The sequence below is a fragment of the Stigmatopora nigra genome, chromosome 11 (assembly GCF_051989575.1).
Source record: "Stigmatopora nigra isolate UIUO_SnigA chromosome 11, RoL_Snig_1.1, whole genome shotgun sequence".
Classification (NCBI taxonomy): Eukaryota; Metazoa; Chordata; class Actinopteri; order Syngnathiformes; family Syngnathidae; genus Stigmatopora; species Stigmatopora nigra.
Genome location: NC_135518.1, coordinates 3,664,739 through 3,687,687, shown reverse-complemented (window position 1 = coordinate 3,687,687; position 22,949 = coordinate 3,664,739). Strand labels below are relative to the sequence as shown.

The window sequence follows — 22,949 nt, the reverse complement described above, 5'->3', positions numbered from 1 at the left end:
AATCCATTTGGGGAGTGAACACTGTATTTAATTGGATTTTATGGGGCAAATTCTGATTAAAACTGTTTGTTTTCGTTTGAGCCGTCAATGTAATACGACATGCATTATGTGAAACACTAGTTGTTTCCAATGTTGGTTCCAATAAGTAGTGGTAAAAGTATTCAAATCAACAAACAGGTGCTCAAATATATGCCTCTAGATTATTCTGTTGAGTTGTTGCACACTTTGTGTAACACAATTTTGTAAAGCTTTTCATATACGCTTGCGAAAATTAAACAAATTTTCCGGTGGTTTCGGCATCAGCCTTACAGCTCTGGGGCCCTGGGTTCAAATCCCAGTTGTTCTACCTGTAGATGTCAGTTGGCTAAATGTCTTTCGGCAAGTAGACCGTGCGCCCACCTGTGTGGAGTTTGCATGTTTTCCCCGCAGCTGTTTGGGTTTTCTCTGGGTACTCTTTTTACCACCCACATTCCAAAAATATTGTCGATAGGCTGATTGGACACCCTAAATTGCATCAAAGTATGAGTGTGAGCGTGAATGGTTGTCCCTCTCCTTGTGCCCTGAGATTGGCTGGCCACTGATTCAGAATGTCCCCAGTCTCTGGCCCAAAGTTAGCTGGGATAGGCTCCAGCAACCCCCGTGTCCCTAGTGAGGATAAAGCGGTTCAGAAAATGAAAGAATGTATGAAAAAAAACATTAAGTACATCAATCTCAATATGAAGTTGGTTATCTATACAAATAACAACATGGCGATGTCTTGGGAATGAAAGGATTCCAGGTCTTTTAATGGAAATAAAGTTTTCAGTCTATGGAGGGCTCAATAACTGTCGTGAAATTGTTTCAATTCCTTCATTCTCCATGTACTGCCTGCATACTCTTGCCACATGAGGGCATTGTCTGTTAGGGTTTTTGGGGGGCAAGCGTAATTGGTACCATATGCAGGGAAGTAATCGGAGACGAGGAGTAAAAAATAATCAGTCTGGCGGTCGTCCGGGCCAGCCCACAAGGGAGCGGCGGGGTGGCCGGTCCGGCAGTCATCCGGGCTGGCCCATGAGGGGCGAGCGATGGGTTGCGGCCCCTCTTGCCCGGGAAACACAGTAAAGTTGTGACAACTGCATAACGTTGTCTTTATCTTCTCCGGACTCTCTCTCGTCTATCAAAGGTGCTCAGGGTGAACCTAGGTTAGGTTATAACTTTATTTCATCCCGTATTCTGAAAATTTCTTGGTTGCAGTAGCAAGACAGACACAAGACACATAAGACATTGTAGACCTAGAAAGAAAACTGGAGCCATACCTCCTCTCGTCTGTGAAAAGTTCAGGGCACCATTGCCAATTCTGGTGTTCTTGAGCTAGTCGATCTCCATGGCGCTGGACAGTGAGCACAGAGTCTACAAAGGAACATCGGCCCCTCAGGTCACCTTCATGAGAGTCTGTTTTTTGATTGTTTGGGTAAAAACATTTACACCAATGGCCCTCTGGCGGTCATTCTGTAGGGAAGGAGCAATACTCAGCCTGTTCTGCCTTGCACAAAGAAGAAGGTATCGGTGCTGCCGAGGGGTTGAGGACCTTGTACGGGCCGGTCCAATAATAATCACGTTTCCTGAAATCCCATCCATATTCTGGAGATTATGCTGGAAGACACATGAAACCTTGTTGCTGCAGCACTTGTGGATATGCCATCCAGAAGGTGGCCTTTAAGTCACCAATCATCTTGGCATTGTACCAATTTAGATGAAGTATTTTTCCTTTGTGGATCAACAAATTATTTATGGAACGGGGCCTTTAGGGTTTTAATCGATACCTTCTTGCGCACAGATTTATTAGAGTGTTAAGTAGCACATCGTAGAGATTTGTCGTCCTGGGCGCATGTAGGCAAGTAAATTATTTCTTTAATTCTCTGAAGTACAAATTTCTTAGTCCATTTTGTCCACAAGCGAACAAATTCCGTCGGTGTAAATTGACTTACACTACTAAACACAACAATTATGTTTCTCTGTTACAGGCACTTTCTTGTATATTGTTGGATTTATTCTGTATTACTATTATAAATATAGTTGTATTAAGTCATTTCTTTGTTAAATCATTCTCTTATTATTCTCAAAATGTTGCAAGGTCATGAACTGCCGCCTAGTCCACTCTCACATGGACTTCTCCAAGGATTGTTGGTTGCTACATCCACATACCCAGTATCGGGCTGAGAGGGTTGTTGATCGGGCAAGGACTGGATATCTGCCATTTCCAGCAACGGAGCCCATAACAAAGATATTGTTTCTGCCACGTCCATAACACTCGTGACACACTTCGGGTTTTTCTTTATGTAATTATTATATGATTCTTAGGTCAAGGAAGGCATAATTGTTCTAATCTAAATGTTGTTTAGGTCTAGTCTCCTTTTTTTTGTTATTGGTAAAATACTTTGATTGTTATTGTAGTCCCAGATGTTGTTTTTACTCATACGTGATGGAATGATCAACAACTCTGTAAATTGTTTTGATTCATGGCAATAAGAGTCGTACGAGAACGTCTATTCGGGGAGACGTTCGGAAGTTGTAAGAGGAACTTGCTGAAACTCTCCCCTTCGGAGGTTTTACCTGTTGTTATCCATTTCTATTTAATTAAATGTCAATAATTGAATAAGATGTCTGCCTGCAGTTATTGATAATTACGGACGAAGGTAATTATTAATGAACCTAACAAGGCACTTTCTTGTATATAAATAAATCTTTGAATAACATTAACAAAAGAGGTTGAAGTTAGACAAAAGGAAAGCCACAAAACCCAGTAATACGTGTACCAACATTGTTTCATCATCAAAAGATCACTTTATTAAGTCTGATTTAAATACCCTAGTTATATTACATTGCCTATCAGATAGAAAACACAGTAGCTTTTTAAAATAAAAGCAAGGTCCATGTAGTTATCAATTATATTTATTCATAGCTATTAACATCAATAAATATGTTGTATCTCTCTTTTGGTCTTCATTCTATTTTACAAGAACAGAAAGCATTTAAGTTTAGAACAAATAAAGGACCAAGAAGTTAGGTCAAAAACTATTGAAGGCATTGAAGATCCCACACAGGTGGTACTGTAATACATTTCCAACCAGTGTACATCACAATTACAGGTACGAGTACATTTTTTTATTTAACATGTGTAGAAAACATTTTAAATGTTTTAAAGACATGAAAATCAATTGGACCATACACCTGCATGGAGTTAGTGTTAGACACAGAAGAATGGACCAAAAGTTTGGAAAGGTTTAAGACACACATAGGCAAATCCCACATCTAAATGCACATCCTCATGTATAAAATGCACATCCAGAAAGCTTAGTAACATGTTTACCAGTCAGATTCTAGGTTTTATCTTTTTTTTTTATTGTGTAGCAAGGCAACGCTTCAGTAGTGGCAGTGAAAGTTTAGAGAGAGTGAGACTGTTTTTTAACACTGAAAATCTATTGTGCTGCATCAGCTAGTGTGTTTAACTGGGGGAAAACTGCAGTGAATAACACTTTTTTTTCAAGTCCAACTGAGACCAATTATAATCTAATTTAATATAATTAACATCAGAGGTGATTCAGATATTTCTAAGGCCAGCAGAGAAGGCCTTGATGCACACCACTGAGATATATATATACATATCTATAAATATATATATATATATATATATATATATATATATATATATATATATATATATATATATATATATATATATATATATATATATATATATATATATATATATATATATATATATATATATATATATATATATATATATATATATATATATATATATATATATATATATATATATATATATATATATATATATATATATATATATATATATATATATATATATATATATATATATATATATATATATATATATATATATATATATATATATATATATATATATATATATATATATATATATATATATATATATATATATATATATATATATATATATATATATATATATATATATATATATATATATATATATATATATATATATATATATATATATATATATATATATATATATATATATATATATATATATATATATATATATATATATATATATATATATATATATATATATATATATATATATATATATATATATATATATATATATATATATATATATATATATATATATATATATATATATATATATATATATATATATATATATATATATATATATATATATATATATATATATATATATATATATATATATATATATATATATATATATATATATATATATATATATATATATATATATATATATATATATATATATATATATATTTATTTTTATTTTTTTATTTATCAGTGGTGTGCATCAAGACCTTCAAGGCCTTCTCTGACAAGGCATTGGTGTCACCAAATCGTTTTTTGACAGACAACTCAGTGTGAGTAGATGTTCATTTAATTTCTTAATTTCAAAGGGAAACATTTTAAATGTGTTTTTTTGTTTGCATGTTAATGGAACATAGCATATAAGAGCAAGGAAGAGAAATAAATGTGATTAGCCTAAATCAGATACTTGCACTGCTGGCATTTCACAAATATGGCAGCAACTAATGAGAAAAACAATTTATAAACTCAAAAATCACCGCTAAATATGCTAATTCTCATTATATTATTTAGCTACTTGATGCAGATCCTCTTAGGGGCTACGGGATCGTACCGATAAATGTAAACCAGGTCAGACTGAATTACTAATGTTTCCAAAAGGCTCATTACGCCACGTCACTGCATGTACATTGATGTCGACTGTACGACCCTTCTGACAAGTCAAAGGACTTCTGAAGTGGACCTGGAAAGATAATACTGTGGTTTGTTTTACGGAACCAGATGCATCATTCATGTCCAGAATAGGTAAAAAGATGAGCAGAGACAGAAATGAAAACAACCCTGTTACCCTGGTTTCATGAACTCTTCCAGGTATCAAATAATAGGCTCACCGTTTACTTTGTTTCTATGGTAGCGTTTCTAAGCGACAAACTAGTTGGGTCTGAATTACTTTTACCACACAGCAAATGCTTTCTAAATGAACTCTTTCTTTACTATTACTTTTCTCCACTATATTTAGTCCATCTGTACTTAAGGGAAGCCAATCCATACATAGTTGATTAAAAGACAATAATAGACAAGCATTTCCTATTACAATAGATCAGAGTTTCAGTAAAAATGAATTGAAATCAATGAAAGCAGTCACCTTGAAGATCTTTTACTAAACTGGAGAACTTTAACTACTTCATTGAGGATGCATGGAATTTCAATTCAAGATAAAACATTTTAACATGAAAATGCTTTTTTTTTTTCATTGAGTTTCCATTCAAAACTGATTCAGCAATTAAAGAAATTTAGAATACTTCATTTTAGACCCAACAACCCAGCATGGGTTCTTCCAGTCTCAAAAAAAAGGGCAATCAAATTGATCATTTTTCCTGCACAAAAGCTGACAGTGAAAATTGTTCACCGTTAAAGGAGAGACTCTTCTTTGTAAAACATAACGATTATTTTGAATTATTTTTTTTAATTTTTAACAACTGATATTATAGCAGGAAAGTGCATCGCACATTTCCCAACAGCTCTGAGGTGAGAAGTTCTGGAAACAAGCTCAAGCAAAATGTAAGCTCAAAACATACAGGATAACAAGAAGTTTGGTTAAACAAGACCTAATGTGAAGACAACACATATCTGCACTGAAAAGGCCAAAGGTACTACAAATTGTTATCAGCAGGCAATGGCTGTTTTCACACATTCAAAGAGTCAGTGAGTTTGATTAGAAAGACAAGACACTCTAAATCAATTTTTTTCACTGGTTTCTATTTTTGTTATTGCTACATCCATGAAAAAAACACAGTGCCGGACTGATTTACACCCTGTCACAGAAAATGGGGACATGTGAACTACATGTACACCTTGTAACAAATAACCTCTCTCCAATTACTACCCATCCTCACATTTCAATCTCTTAGAGTTGACATGACAAGAGGCAAAGGCCACAATAACCTGCACCTGAATTCAGCTGCTTAACTTGGTAACATGATCATGACAAACGAAACGAGAGTGCTTCTGACAGGTTATTTCGTTAATTCAACAGAAGAAAATAGCTCGATTTTAACACAACACAATCAAAGTCTAGGAATAATCAACATATAAAACCAAGAAAATGTTGTTAGATTAAGCTTTATGTAAACATAAACTATGAGGTCAACTATTGAAATTGCTGTCATTCCCTTTTTGTGACATTTTTAATATAAATAATTTAACAAAAATCTTATATATTATATGGGAAAATGGACGGCAACTAAAATCTTATGTTATCTTAAGTTTGATCTATTTAAAAAAACTGCTTTGGCAGGCAGGAATTAGTTTATTTTGTTTTAACCCCCAACTCCTGAACCAAATATGGTTGTCTACCCAAAAAGGTAACGCACCCAGTTCTTAAGTCAGATTTTTTTCTTCCAATTTGTTAAACACAAACTATACTACAAGTGGCGGAAGGAACCTTTCATATGTTGCAGACGTCAACCACCCACACTTGTCTTTTTAACACAAATTGCTTAAGAACTATCAAAATTCCATGTACCGCTTGACTCAAACATCTGAGTCTTCTGCTTGAAAATACAGTTGTGATTTTCAGTCATGCAAGAAAGGACCTGTCTTCAGTTCAAACCATACAACCTATTCAAACCTTACTGCACTTATTAGGTTCCAGCCAGTATGAAACAGAGTCAGACACGTCCGTTGCTATGCGTGCTGCTTCGGCGCGCACTAAGGTTATGAGGGATGTAGTGTAGCTCGGCCGGAGTGAAAGTGGATGTGGAGGTGTTGGGCGGAGGCGAGGTGAGTCCACAGGCCTCGCAGGCCAATGCCACTTGCCTCAGAGCATCCAGGGCGTCCATCTTGGCTCCACGGAGCAAGTCGCTCTGACCCTGCAACAAACATAAAAGCTCAAAATTGTCTTCTATATGACTCGCATAGTCAACATTTTTCTTTATTTTTATTTTTTTTGTCCAGACATTCTTATTTGGGTTAAGCCCAGATAAATATTACCGCATTTCTTCGAGTATAACGCGCACCTGTGTATAACACGCACCCGTGTATAATGTGCACCCATAATTTTTTGACTAAAAATTGCTATAAAAAACATTTCTTCAGTTTTTCTCAGATCACCAAGGATTGCACCGACACTGGTAACTGGCAAAATGCTGAACACACGTCGCTATGACAAAACATTTACAGTAATCCCTTGATTATCGTGGTCAATGTAGACCAGACATGGCCGGGTTAAACGAAAAACCGTGAAGTAGGGTCAGCCCTATTTAAAAAAAAAAATAAAATACTTCAGTGCTGAGTCCTAGTAGCAAGCAGAGGACAGGGAAGTGGCTTCCGCTTGCAAACTTCAGGATTGGATTTTCACATTTTTATGAACTTTAAAATATTTTTTTCAGTGCTGAGTTCTAGTAGCAAGCAGAGGACAGGGAAGTGGCTTCCGCTTACGAATTTCAGTGTGGATTTTCACATTTTTATGAAAAAATAATAAATTAACAATAAAAAATTCCTCCAGAAAAAAAACGCGATAATCGAGGGATTACTGTATTCACCATAGATCAGTGGTCTCAAACCGGTTCCACATAGGGCCGCTGTGGGTCCTGGTTTTTGTTCCAACCGATCCAGTGCCGATATTTTAACCAATCAGGTGTTGTTAAAATAAGTAGCACCTGACTCTAATTAACTGATTGCACTTGCAAAAGGTATCCTTGTTGAGTTGGGATGAAAACCTGCACCTACTGCGGCCCTTTGAGGACCGGTTTGAAACCACTGCCATAGATGGTGCGGGAACCTAGTAAAACAAACTACCAGTGTGAACACAATTATCAAAAACTTGCCAAAAAAAAATATTTGGAGAGGGCTGGGTTTTGTAAAAGAAGGTAGATTATCGCCATTTGGCGGACAAAGACAGGTTTTACGTCTTCCATAATAACGGCTACAGAGGAGACTATTTCACCGGTAGAGGGAAGTTTTTCACCGGGATTTGGTCATAAAAGTGAAGCCCTCATGTATAACGCGTACCTGAACTTTGCTTCAGTTTTGTTATAAAATTTTGCACGTTATACTCGAATAAATTTTTGTCATCTAGCACTTAGCAGGGAATGGTAACTCAAAAGGTTTAATTAAAGAAACCAAAAAAACAAAATGCAAATTAAGGCAGAGAATCTAAAAATACCGAGATAATCAAAAAGCTACAGAATCAAACATAGCAGGGATGCACACTTAACACTGACATGACATTCAAACAAGGACAAAACAAGAAATGAACAGGACTTAAATACAGACTGGGGTTAACGAGCCATTGAGAAAAGGTGAGTAATAAGGAAAGAGATAACAGCAGGTAAAAGCAATGGAAAATCACAATAACAAGTTACACAGAGTGAAAAAGCCTAAAGACTAAATCCACACAAAACTCCAAAGGAACACAAACCTAATAAAAGCTTAAGAAAACTAAAAAGCAATTGAGCATATTTTTTCATTGTTTTAAGTTCATCCATCCAGTTAAAAAGTCAATATAGTTCTGTTAATGGTAGTAAAATCACTCAATCTGAATTAAGAATAACCTGATAAGAAAATTAATTTTGAAAACCAGTTCAAATGAATTATCAAGAAACCTACAATTTAGAAAAATAATTTAAAACAACTGCATTTTGATTACGTATCTGACATTTTCTGTACCTTAAGCACAGTCACATTCCAAGTGAAACTTTCCACAGCTTTGCTCAGCTTGCATCCTTTCATTCCTTCCTTTTCCCCCAAACGAGACAGATCTTCATGGAATTGCATACCTTCAAAATGGAAGCACAATTTATTTTCATGTACTGAGGCAGTATGAGTGCTCAGGGACAATATTGTAGTTGTTACTATTGATTGCTCGACCACTGCAGTTCTAAGCAACTCGTGGTATTTTCTGAGTACAGTGTTCCCTCGGTTATCGCGGTTAATAGGGACCGGGACCACCCGCGATAAGTGAATTCCCGCGAAGTAGGGATGCCCCTTCAAAAATGCTTAATTTGAATTTAACTTAATTTTTTTAAATTATTTTTTTTGTTTTTTTACCCCCCTCTATACAGTACACCATATAGAATACGGGTAGAGAGAGTGAAATTTATGTTATAACAAAAAAAACTGTAAAATATGTTGTCTTGATGTAATATTTGTATTTTTTTTCCAAAAAAAAAACGTGAAGCTCTCAATCCGCGGTGGCTGAACTGCGAAGTAGCGAGGGAACACTGTACACACTTCTGAAGCAGATTGGTGCGTTCCAGGCAATTGAAACACAAACACATTGACATAACACTGACATAGCAATATTCAAGCGACAAATATAATCTATAATATATTCCTGCAATCTCGTTCTATTGCAGGCATTCTTTTTTACTTACTTATTTCTATAATCGTGTAAAGACAAGAGAGATAGTACAGGAGGGTGCTTTAATTGAATCATGCCATTAACTTATCATGAGCAGTTGAGGGAGCACACACCTATGCAATAATGATGCCGGTTTGTGATCAAAACTTCAGAAAAATTGTCTATCGTGAAGCTTTAGATAATTTTAGACGAGTCACAAAAAACTAAAAAAAGTGTTAATATTTTTATAGTCTAAGTACTAAATGACTTTAGTGATTCAAAAGATCAGCTCTCATTATATCTCTACAAGTGAATAAAATCTTTAGTTTATTTGACGGTACCTTCTTTCTGCACCTGTGCAATCCTATCCTGGATGCCATCGGCATTCTCAATCAGCTGCTTCTGAGCTGCAATCATCTGAAAAATGAGTTGAAATGCCCAAAAGGGAATTAGACATCCTGCTGGGAATAAAAAGAAATAAAACAGTTTTAAAAAGCTATTAGCACAGTTTGCTGTTTTACCTTCAAATCGTGATGGAGTAATCCCCTGCGTTATTATTATATTATGCTTTCTCACAACAAATATTACAATGGTTCAACCCTTATTCAAAATGAATAAACTAAAAGCGATTTGTTTTGGAACTCCACTCAAAATGGAGCAGATAGATTGTTCACCAAGAGGCTTCAGATTTTTCAGCAATGACATATTAAAGTTAACAAAGGGACACATTAAGGGTGTTTAAAAAAAAATCTAAATTAAGTTGTGCAATTCTTGTATCGATGCAAAATCTGCCTGATACTATCTTTATATGCCGTGTTTTCGGTGCGGGAAAAAAATACATTAGTGGCTGCACTTCCAGTCCCGTCCAGTAGTTGCAAGCGTGCTTTGAAATCTCCCTAAAAACGGTACAAACAAGTGTGCTATAAACTGGGCATGTTCCTGATGACACAACATAGTGTGGGCTTGTGGTAATCGTGTATGGATGCACAAAGGCACTGTTCCCAGCTAAAGTTCCATATCAAATATTACTACGTACTATATTTAGGCTCTGTGATGTTTCGTATACCTGAAATGCACAGCTAATGTTCCATATTTTTATAAATAACAGTTTATTTTTGAGTGCTATACATCTTTTTATTCCCATATTTAGAATCCTGCATTTAAGCAGGTTTGGAAAAAAATGGGGGAGAAATTTTCCGAATTTTACAAACTATAGAGCTAGTTTGTAAAATTCGTAAAATTTCTCCCCCATTTTTTTCTGATTTGTGCTGTGGTAATGGTGGCTGATTCTTCCTTAGCCGCCTTTTTGTTGAATTCCTTGCATGAACTCCCGCTCCCAGGAGAGTTTGTTTTGATGCCCCTCGACCACCTCCTCAACATCCTCCTTACTGACCACAAGCCCCATCCCCTGCCCCCCGTGACACAATTTTGCCCACCGCAGTCTGTGGTTCAGGTTGAGGCTCAACTGTTAGTTTGTCGAAGGCACTTAACCACAGCTTCTTCCAAGCATAAGTTTAAGCAGACAAAGACGGTCAAAGAAACATAGAGGGTTGTTGTGAGACAGCCTGTGAGAGCCCAGGATAGAGAAAAGAGAAATTGTCAAGCAAGAAGCAATGCATCCGCAAAAAATCTAAATAAAATAACGGATATATGAAATGTATTGCCGTCTTTGTAACTTGGATATTTTTGCGCATCTTGAGATACTCATTTGCGTCTCAAAAGGTTTCGTAAGCTGAAAATGTCATACCTAGAGGGTTCGTAAGTAGGGACGAGACTGTAAACAATGACATGGGCAGAATAAGTGCATTGTTCTCTTCCTTTTATAGCTGAATAAAACTTTTAACACTGTCTTTAAAGTGTGTCCATATGTTTAAGCTGGTGTTTGTTTTGCCATGCCTGGCTGCGTCTTTAAAAACGGTTCGTCCACTGTGTGTCAAATACAGAAATAGCACTCGTTAATGACACTGCGCTTTTAAATGTGATGCGCCATATAGTCGTGAAAATACTGTAAATTAAAAACAGTTTGAATTAGCTGGTTTTTATTTCAAATTACCTTTCCGCAAACTAACAGCACAACATTTGAATGCATCTATTTGTTCAAAATTTTAATTGCAATTTGTTTAATTGCAAATTACCACACTAAATGGTCTATTAATTAGGGGACGTGCCTCCGCATGAACCTCGTATATTTAAACACATCTTAGAAAATGCCGCTTCCATCACTAATGACACCAATGGAATAAAGAAATATGAAGTCACCTTGCATGATATTGTGTGTAGGTGTAACAGAGTGATGACACGGGTGGGAGGGAGTAGAGGGAGCAGCTGGAGGCCTGGATTGCCTGAGCTTGACGAGGCGTGTGGGTGACTGCTTCACGCGTGTCATCAAGTGTCTCTCTGGATACTTAACGTCACAACTGTGTGTATTTTTCTAGATGTGCGTAGGCACGACAATTTGATGATTAAACCATTAGAGCTTGATGGCCTGTAGGAGGTGTTATAGAGATGCTCCATTTTTGGGGGGAGGGGGTGGAGGCATTAGCAACAACCCTGGGCGGATTTGAATTAGAGAATATACTGGGGTGTAATGATGCTTTTTGATTAATTATCAAGTGTGATGATTAATCATAAACATTTTCACCAATATTCTAAAAAACAAGGTCTTCTTTAAGTAAGAAAAAATCAACAGAACCTAGTAACTAGGTTACACAGAACATAGTTAAGGTGTGATTACCATTGCCATTTATTCAATTGCATTTGCAGTATGACATAAGTAGTTAAAACCTACACTCCTTTTAACATGGCCTCGCGCACTTAAACAACATTCATTCAGTCATCTTCCGTACCAGGCATCCTCATAAGGGTTTGGCGTGTTGCCTTAGCCTATCCCAGCTGACTTCAAGACAGACTAGTACACTCTTGACTGATCGGTAGTCAGTCTATAGGGCATAAAGAGAGACAGACGACCATTCGCACTGACAATCATCCTGCCACCAGCGGGAATTGGGCCCACGCCTGCGTACATCGATGCCAGGCAAGTGAACCTCTACATCATAAAGCGGCCACTTAAACGACAATAATATCCAAATGAATTGATCTCTCTTTAAGGAAGGTAAAAATACCAATGAAGACACGGGAGGAAAACATTTATACTAACCGTGTCATAGGCGGAGAGCAGCTTCCGTGTGGTCTCGGACACATTGACGAGGGCCTCAAGACACGGGTAGCCATCTTTCAGCACCATTGTGACCCCGATGGTGCCCTCCGGGCTATGCAGCCTGGTTGCCAGGCTCTGTATGCACTGTTTGAGTTTGGCCACCGTGGGGAGCCCACACTGCTCCTTGTAACTAGCAATAGTACCCTGAAAGCAGGACGTATGAACAATATTGAGAATCAAAACAAGAATTGAGGCGAGATCCAAAAGGAGATTTGGTCAGAGCAGACAAGACAAATGCCACAATAATAAAATAAAATGCGTCACAATTGCAGCTATGGAGGTGTGAAGATGGAATGACGGACTGTTGCAAATGAGTCCAAAGTGTGTGTCAAAACAAGTGGGCGAATGGCTAGAAAGAGGTAGGTCTGTTAGTTGCTGCTAATAATAAAATCTAATAATCATTCTGCGCTCTTTTTTACTGATTATTTTTCATTGCAGATTTGTTTTTGTTGCATTGTTATACAATGTTGTTTTTCCTTTCTATTGTAAGATAACAGATTCATAACAATAAATTCAGCATTCTAAACTTACAATATAGGAGTATGCGGGCCAAGGTTGAGAAACTTGTACACACACACGACCGGGGCGAGTGCCTCGGCTAAATGTTCTTCGGCTAGATAGTTGGTCGGCAAAATAGTCGCTAGGCTAATTCTACGTTCGGCTAGATGGTCATTCGGCGAGTTGGCTGTCGGCCAGATGTCAGTCGGCTAAATGTCTTTCGGCAAGTAGACCGCCACGGAGAGGCTGGGGACTTCTTGAAACATATCCCGATATCCTGACGATGGGAACAAGGACACAGGCAACCATTCACGCTCACACTCACACCACTGTTCAACCAGCGTACCATGCATATTTTTGGAATGTGGAAAGACACCGGAGTACCTGGAGAAAACCCACGCAAGCCCGGGGAGAAAATGCAAACTCTACACCAGTGGTCTCCAAACTATACCACAAAGGCCGCAGTGCGAACGGGTTTTCATTCCAACCCTGAAAGGGGACACCTTTTCACCAATCTGGCGTCCTACAAGTGGAATATTTGGATTGCAGTCAGGTGCTTCTCTTTATCTGCTGAAATCTCATTGGTCAAACAGTTTGTGCTGGATCGATTGGAACAAAAACCTGCACCCACACCGGCTCTCGTGGACTGGTTTGAGGACCCCTGCTCTACACAGTAAGGACTGACTTGGAATCAAACCCTCAACCTCAGATCTTTGTGGCCAATGTTTGTGCACAGGTATCAAGTTCAGTCAATCATGTTATCCCTCAGTGTGCCTCATGTTGGTTCGTAAGTATAGATAAAGTAAATGATAGAGAAACTTCACTTGGATCTTTTAGTGTGTAGGTTTGGTGTTGTCCTGCATCTCGTAATTGCTCAATTTGGAAGTGTTATAATCCTGTCACTTGCATGCTCTGTGAGCGCAGCTCTATTGTTAACTATGCTAAATGATTAGTTGTGCCTCACCATCTTCTTCGTCTACTGATTGTTAGTCTGGAACTAGCATTCAAGTCGCATTAGTGCCCCAATTTTTGCAGTTTTTAGGTGGTGTAATTGCAGTTAATATTTTTCGACTTCTATCAAAAGTTTTTATCATTATATTGTTACCAAAAAATTATTGATCACGATTATTGTTAACGTTTTATCGCCCAGGACAAGGATAAGTGGAAAAAGAAGATGAATGAAAAGTTTAACCAAATAGAAATCATTCTCTGTATGATGCAGGATATTACATCATAAACATTCAATATTTTAGCTCTCTAACCCCTTAATTAACACATTTATAAAGGACCTAAATGTTTATAAGGCTTTTAAACTGGTTCTTTCTAGGTTTGCAGTGATCCTTACCTGAGCTTCTTCCCGCAGATCCATCACTTCTTTAAGGGGTGCGCTGGCCAGTTTGAAGGTCTCATCTACTGTCTTGATACCTGTGTTCCTCAATGTGACATACTCACGCCCGCGGCGACCCACTCTTCTCACTGACAAGCCCCTGCGGTGGGCCTTGCCGCCTCCTCGTCGATTGGTAACGGCCACGTGAAGAAAGAGACTGGCGTGGGGTAAGGCCTCCCCCATCAGATCTAGCAGGGGCACATTGCGGTAGCCGGACTGAAGGCACTCAAACGCCACGCTGAACTGGCCGATGAAGTCATCTCCAATGTAGTCGTCGTCCAGCACAACGAAACGAAGAAGGGCAAGTTCGGGCATGTTCACCTGGAATTGGAGAAGAATTATAGGCATCTCTTAGGAGATCACAACAAATACGGAAATATGTCCATCATGTCAAATAGTAGTAGTATGTCACCAGCAGGCAAACTTGGGCCAGGACAGGACACTTTTGATAGTGACGAAAAAACTGGCACAAATAGCCATTTTCCTGAGGGGAAGTTAATACAATGCAGAGTTGCAGCAAAACAAATGATTTCGATCTTTATAATTTTCCCTTTACGAAGGCATTCAGCCTCCACAGGAAATGTCTGCTAACATTCTCTTGAGGCACACCAATCGAAAATTGTGTCTGAGACATTGTTAATTTGCATTGTCAAGCTATTCATTCATTCATTTTCCGTAATGCTTATCTTCACAAGGGGCGCGGAAGTGCTAGAGCCTATCCCAGCTAATTTAGGCCACCAGACGAGTAAATCTGAAACCAAACAATTTCTGGCTTAACGTTAAATTAAAAATAAGCAACAGGCAAGTATAAGTAAAATATCCCCCCCAAACAGGTGGCTTATAAGTGGATTTTTCATTTTCAGTGAGCATTTTGTGGATGGCACGATCTACATTCAGGTGTGACTTAATCCCAAAAATATGGCATATAAAAAGAAACAAACCTCCTACAGCAGATGACACATAGCTGTGCATCTTTTGTGTCACAATATTCATTCAGTCATTCATCTTCCATACCGCCCATCCTCGAAAGGGTTGCCAGGTTTGCTGGAGCCTAACCCAGCTGTCTTTGGGCAAAAGGCAGACGACATACTAGACTGGTCGCCAGTCAGGTGTCCCAATACTTTGTCAATATTGTTTTGCTGTGTTAAGGACCAAGGACCAAGAAAATGAAGGGGAAAAACATATAAAAGCATCATAGAATTTTGAAAGTATGATCATATTATTACAAAATTGAGTTGCAAGAGAGGCTTAAACAGTTCTCTCTTACAAAGTGTCACTTGCCAAGTCATCCAGGCACAGTATCCACTTTAATTACACGCTATAATAAAAAAAACATGTCCCACTGCACCACACAGGGACTTGCAATATTAAGTTTCGCACATTTCCGAGGAAACTTTTGCACTAATAAGGAAAAAGCAGAAGCAGAAGAAAGGTTGCGGAACAGTTAGACTGCTGGCAACGTGATTCCATTATTGCTTTATGTGGATACAGAATTGTAACCAATATTTAGTGTCAATTAAGAAGTGTTATAAAGCACAAAAACATAAGTCATTAGTTTAAAAACAAAAAAGACTTCTAGTATACTATATTTTTATTCTGTACTTACACAATACTGTACTGATGTTTTAACATGAGATTTTCTGTGATGTTGGCTGAATTCCAAGTTGCTCTAAAATATCCAATGCTCAATACCTTCCAATTTTTCTTTTTGCCATCATATAATGTCCAGATTGTTGAAGAGAAAGTCCTCATACATTTTATCTACACATAACTTTACATTGGTTGTATTTGACATGCTGCAACATTTTCCATATCAGTGAACATAAACTACATAAGGAAGATTTAGCTACCAAGTTGTGATGTTAATGTTTCCAAACTAAATTCTAACATATATGTTTGTGCTGGGGGTCATACCGCATGGATGATGTGTGCTCCTAAAACCACATGGTGTAGAATCTGTGAGGGAGAGCTAAATTGTGCACTGTTTCATGCATGGACAAACTAGACAGTCACGATAGACTGTGTGTGTGTAAATGACGATACTCTGATTTTTGGGACCATTGACTGAGTTAAATAGCTCAGTGACATTTAAACCCAGACTTAGATGAATCTGACTTGCATGGAGAAAGGCACATCACATTGCTTTAAAACGTGCTTTCTTTGAGAACTGATTAACCAATGGCTAACATGCAATGTGTTTATTTTACAGCCTCTCAATCAGAGGCGGGCAATTATTCCACCTGACTCCAATCAACTGATTACACTTGTACAACACTGGATTGGTGAAAAGGGGTCGTATTGTTCGGTTGGACTAAAAACTTGCACCCAATTTTGCCTTTTGTTGACTAATTGCCTACCCTAAAGTCAAAACAGGTCCTCAAGGTGCGCATTGGGTGCAGGTGTTCATTACAACAGATGAAGACGTTACATTTTCAAAAATCTGGTGTGTTTGCTTTTTGCTGGTTTCGGAAGAAACTTCATTGGTTAAGCTAAATCGGCTGGAACAAAAACCTGCACCATCTGCAGATGAATTACTCGATACTACACAAAAATTAATAACTACAGTTAATGTTCACAATTAAAACGTACCAATGCAGAAAATCACATTTACACATGTACCAAGCCGACCCCTTATCAGACCACCAAATTACAGGTACTGTGCCTTCAGACCTTAATTCCAGAAAATGCTTCAGGTTTGACTGAACATTCCATTTTGTCCATTGACAATGTTTATCTAAGTGAATAGTTGTTTTTTTCTCTATGTATATTCAATTATAAACAATGGCCATAAACATGTTCACCAAGTACCGCGCCTTTCATTTATTTGTTATGTAACAAACTCCACCGGTACAAAAGACGGACAGATAATTTAGTGTCTATGTAATAATTCTAAATATATAAATTTTATATGCAAATGAGTGACTATATACGGAAAAAGATCCAAGTTACGAAATCCCCCAAAAAGTAAATGCATTTCCTTATCGGTTATTTGATTTTGAAAATATTGCCGCGGATGCGTTGATTCTCACTTCACAACATTGCTACTCTATACTGGGCTCTCATTTCATTGTTCTCATTCTATCTCATAATGACAATACAAGCATTCAATTCAAATTCAATTGGCTGTCTCACAACAACCACTATCCATGTTTCAAGATTTGTAAAATGTATTCAGATACAGAACAGTACATATTATTGCAAAAATATTAATGTCTTACTTGGAATTCAAAGGTTTCATCAAAAAGGGGGTCATCCTGGTTCTGGAGAGCAGTGCGTGTACGCTGTTCTGCGCAGTCGGCAGGTATTCCGTGAAGTTCCAGGACCACGTAAGGGTCAATGACCTCTCCTTTGGCGCCTGATCCCTGAGGTTTAGGTAGGTTGTGTGCGCTAATAACCTGTGTTGCAGAACACAGCATTTGAAAGAGATCATAAATTTTCATTATTCCGAAGTCACTCAATGGATTTTTAAGATTTATTCGGGTACGCTTGCATTAAATAATTTAGCTCGTATGTCGATTTACTCATTTCTCAAATCAACGTTTCCCATAGAAATGAACTAAATACACATTAATTTGTTCCCACCCTCTAAAAAAAACACCAAAAAACAGGATATTACAACGGAAAAACATTCATATTGGTTTAATTCACCAGATACTAACAGAGTAACAAATAACTAGTGGTTATGATGTTTAATACTAAAATGAGGCAGTAATTCAATACAACGCAGAGTGCGCGGAGAGAGAGACTTAATGGATGCGCTCGTAAAATAACATAAACTTTAAATTTAACTAAAATTAACTTACACACACACAAAAAAAAGTTTTAATCTTACTTTACACTAAATTTAAACCTTCTTGTGCAATAAATAACCAGGGCAAAGAGGTTAATGTAGTCCAACGCGGCTTTCGAGGCGAACTTCCTGCTTCTCAATACGTATTGGCGAGCCAGCTCAGTCCCGCGTACATCACTCTAATGTTTTTCGATTATTATTTCGTGCTTAATATCGATTGTCATCATACGTCTTTTCTTTGCACTGCCCTTCATTACACCGGCTTGCTTTGGACCAATTGATTTTCCCTTAATTCTGCACTGACTAATACAAAAAAAAACACGGAATAAATACAACGCTCCGCCCAGTGCTCGTAGATATCTTTGCACGAGGGAGATGCGGTGAGAAAGAAATCACGTGTCTGGACCACCTGGCTGTCTCGTATCTGAGAATTTGTCACGCATCTCAAGGCAAAACCATACAGAGAAAACCATATATATATATACATTCATAACAAAATTGACTGGGAAAATCTGGCAATCAAGTGTTACGAAATATATAATGGAAAGAAACCTTAATTCGAAGAGTTTGCGGTGGCACACCAGGCACACATCCATGTGTATGGGCGCTGAAATATGACACCTCGTCCCTCATGACGGCCGGTCGAAGGACGTAGCCACATCCTCCGTTTTGAGAGAAGCGGCCCCTGTGAAGGTCCAGCATAGCACCTGCGGTCTGCTGGTTTAAGGCCATGAGCTGCACACCTCCTTTCCAATACCCCTGCGGGTTGGGATTACTGGAGTCTAGGCGCACTGAGCTGGGCCGTACCCTCGTTAAAGTACGCTTGGTGAATGTGACAAGGTCTTCCGGGGTCTCTGTAGTCAGCCGCCCCGCCTCACCCTCACCCAGGGAGCACAATGTCCAGTATGGTGTCTCGCTCATTAAGGGTGTCCCAGGAGACCCGGGACTGCCGGGTGGCGATTGCTGCTTATTAGCAGCTCGTCGGGCATAAAAGTGGCGGCTGTCTGTCCGAGCTATGGCTACAAGGTCAGAGAGTTCTTTGTGTAGCCGGAGTTTCCTTGGTTGTGAGGGCGGAGGTACTACCAAAACGACACCAAGATCTTCCTCACCCGGAATGGTCATCCGTCGTCCAGCCAGAGGCCCTCCTCCGCCTATCTCTTCTTCTTCCTCAGACACTTCCCCATCAGATCCTTCATGTTCTGGAGGAAGTTTCTTGCCCACAAGTAAGACACGTCCCTTCAACTGTTCTGGGGAGGGTAAGGTGGTGGCTCGACTCCCCAGACTCACCGGTAGAGATTCTGGGGTGTAAAGCCGGGAGCCAAGGACCTTTTTCATGTGCTGTGCCATTGTACGTTGCTGGGCAGGTGAGCAGCGTTGGCACAAGTACAACAGGAGTGGGTACCTCGAGGTCATGAAGGCGTATTTGTTAACCACCTCCAAAGCAGAGCGGATTGTGACTGGTGTGTGATGCTGATAAACCTGATGATGATGACAAGGGATGTCTGAACCATAATCGACTCCAAGTAGAGGCTCCCCCTCTGGGCCGTCGGTTACTCCAAGTTCCAGGCACCGACACCCAGACTGAAGTGCTTTGGTTAGCCCACCTAGGTCAGCTCTGCCATGAACCTGATCATCTAGAAGGTAGGACCGGTACGAGGTGCTGAGGAAACAATTGAAAGAATTGGTGAATAATTTGCATTTTTAAAAACACAGGCGAATCTCAGTGGTTGTACAATTTTCCATTGCACAAAATCAACAGCATTTTACTGGTAAGCTCAATTGTGAATCAGACAGTAAGAGTGGTCGTGGGCTTTCGGCCTCAGGGGTCGCCATGGCAACACTACTACTACTAGATTTGGCACAAGTTTTTACCTGGATGTTCTTCCTAACTCATCAGACATTGAGAGTAAGATTGTGGAAAAACAACCATGGCTATATACTGTATCTCAAGCATTTGTTGGGTATAAATACAAGCTTCTTTACATTTCTTGGAAACTACTGCAATGCGGCCCGCTGGAGCGAATAGTTAGCGTGTCGCCTCACAGCTCTAGGGTCCTGGGATCAAATCCAGGTCACATTCATCTGTGTGGAGTTTGCATGTTCTCTTCGGGCCTACGTGGGTTTCCTCCCACATTCCTAAAAACATGCGTGGTAGCCTGATTGGACACTCCAAATTGCCCCTAGGTATGAGTGTGAATGTGTATGGTTGTCTGTCTCCTTGTGCCCTGCAAATCGGCTGGCAACCAATTCAGGCTGTCCCCCCCTACGTCCAGGAGACAACTTGGATTGGCTCCAGCAACCACAATGACACTAATCAGGATAAAGCGGTTCCGAAAATGAGATGAGATGAGAAACTACTGCAACAGCAAACATGCAATACCTAATGTAGTAGTGTGACAGCGGCATGCCCATGTCCTGGCATACAGCCTCATGCTCTGGGTCCAGCAGCTGGCACTCAGGAGACTGCAGATAGCGAGCAAAGCCATCCAAGCCCAACAGCCCCTTCTCCTGGCCCTGTGCCGAGGGCTCATAGCGCCTCAGAAGCTCCAGGCAGCCCTCGGTCGTTACCAAGGACAGGCCTTGCTCTGTCTCCAGGAAAAGACGCAGATCCTGAGGGTCCAGGCACTCACGGTCCTTGGCCAGCTGCACCATCAGGAAATAAACGTCCGGCCGGGTACATAGCTCGCAGAAGGCCTCCTGGAATTCCTCGCGCGTAACGTGAGATGTGAGCTTCTCCTTACTACGCTGGATCTCCTTGAAGCGGAGACGGACCTGCAGGGATAAATCAAAAGCCGATGGGGCTCAGAGTCTCAGTGAGATTAATGATAATGAACTTTCAGAAAGTCTTGCTTCATCAATCCCATGAAGTTGGGTTGATCTGATTAGCTTTGGTTATTTTGTTTCACCCAGGAAATGGAAATGACCTAGATACATGGCAACAGCGCAATAATGTTCTCCCTATTACTCACCCTTTGTCCTACTCGCCCTCACTATTTAATCTTGTATAGTTTCTTTTACACATTCTTTCTCATTATGTGCTCCTTGGGAGGAAAAATAATGTCTGCCGGCAGATATTTCTGACAGGAGGGGACAGAAATGGATGAGCCAACTATGATGTCAATGCCACTAATAAAAACCTATACATTTGTTTTTCGTGTAATACCGATTTGTGTCTTATTGTGTTGTGTTTTTACATGGTCTTAATATAGTGCAATTAGATTTTGCCTGACATATTTCTGAATCATTTTATTTAAAGATATAATTTATGTTATGGAAATTGAAATCACTGTACCTTGGTCTCCTTAATGCCAGGACACAGTTTAACAATGGTCTTGACTGCCACATCCTCAGACACAATGCCATAACCGTCTTCGTCCACTTGGGCAAACTCGGTCGCCAGCCATTCGCTCCTCAATTTGCTGCCCAGACTGCCCTCCATCACGGCTCCATCTCCCAGACCGCCACCTCCTCCTAGTCCAGAGCCGACAGCCGAAGGGTGTGCCAGGAGGAAGCGGAGTCCAGTCACCCAAATGTTGGCAACATCCGCTGAAAGTGCCACTAGGTCCAGAGACTAGTATAGGGACAAAGTTGTTGAGGTGTAAAAATACGAAAATACAAGTATACACAAGAACAAAAATCAAAAAGTGTATTTATTAAATATCAAAGTTACAGGCATATGAAAAGACTATAATGTATTAATATTTAAATATAATCTATAATAAAATATCTAAATACTTTGAGTACTGTACTCACAGATAAAATAGTTCCTCTGCCCTTGATTTAAATAATGAAGCCTCGAAAGTTGAAACCGCAAAGTGAAGAAGGATCACAGTACAGTAATACCTTTGTGATACAAGTGCCTCAACATTGGAGAAATTTGAGTAAAATTCTGAGCAAATACTGTGGTACCTCAACATTGGAGAAATTTGAGTAAAATTCTGAGCAAATACTGTGGTACCTCAAGATACGAGCTTAATGTGTTCCGGAACTGAGCTCGTATGTCGACTTACTCGTAACTTAAATGAAAGTTTCCCATGGAAATGAACTAAAAACAAATTTGTTCCAAAAAAAAAAAACACCAAAAAAACAGGATATTGGATTGGAAAAACATTTGTATTTGTTCTAATTCACCATCTATTAACAAAGTAACAAATAACTAGTAATAACTATAATCTAAACTTACACTAAAATGAATTCTAATTTTCTTCTTACCTTACTTTGGCTCTATTTGCCGCAGCTGAAAGGAAACTATCGAGGGTTGTTTGCTTTTGTCTTCCCTTCAAAATATTCCGTAAACAATGCACACAAATGTCCTCAAAATAGAATAATGCACGACCACTTGCCAAATTGCCCGGGAAGTAGTACTCCTCTCGTATTAGCAAACAAGCTCTGCCATTTGCACTGACTATTAAGAAAAGCAAAACACTGGAAAAATAAGTTGCAACCAGAAAGACAGTGCCCATGATGTTCTTATGAGCAGCTTCTCACTTCCACTGTATGCTCTTATATCAAAATTTGTCTTGTATCTCAAGATAAATATTTGCTCAAAATTTTACTCATTTCTCAAAATGGTCGCATGTCGGGGCACTCGTACGTCGAGGTATTA

General features: G+C 38.9%; 1 protein-coding gene across 1 annotated transcript in view; it reads right to left on the bottom strand.

Moving 5' to 3' along the window:
* Window positions 1-4,444: 4,444 nt before the first annotated feature.
* The window catches only part of plcl1 (phospholipase C like 1), a 57,088-nt gene continuing 38,583 nt past the window's right edge, over window positions 4,445-22,949 (bottom strand). The window contains exons 4-12 of the mRNA XM_077727987.1: window positions 21,636-21,914; window positions 20,724-21,115; window positions 18,896-20,003; window positions 17,772-17,948; window positions 14,512-14,874; window positions 12,609-12,812; window positions 9,793-9,868; window positions 8,779-8,888; window positions 4,445-6,980 (exon numbers count right to left, since the gene is read on the bottom strand). Of these exons, the coding sequence (XP_077584113.1) occupies window positions 6,780-6,980; window positions 8,779-8,888; window positions 9,793-9,868; window positions 12,609-12,812; window positions 14,512-14,874; window positions 17,772-17,948; window positions 18,896-20,003; window positions 20,724-21,115; window positions 21,636-21,914 (2,910 nt within the window). The 3' untranslated portion in view covers window positions 4,445-6,779. The remainder of the gene's footprint in view (window positions 6,981-8,778; window positions 8,889-9,792; window positions 9,869-12,608; window positions 12,813-14,511; window positions 14,875-17,771; window positions 17,949-18,895; window positions 20,004-20,723; window positions 21,116-21,635; window positions 21,915-22,949) is intronic.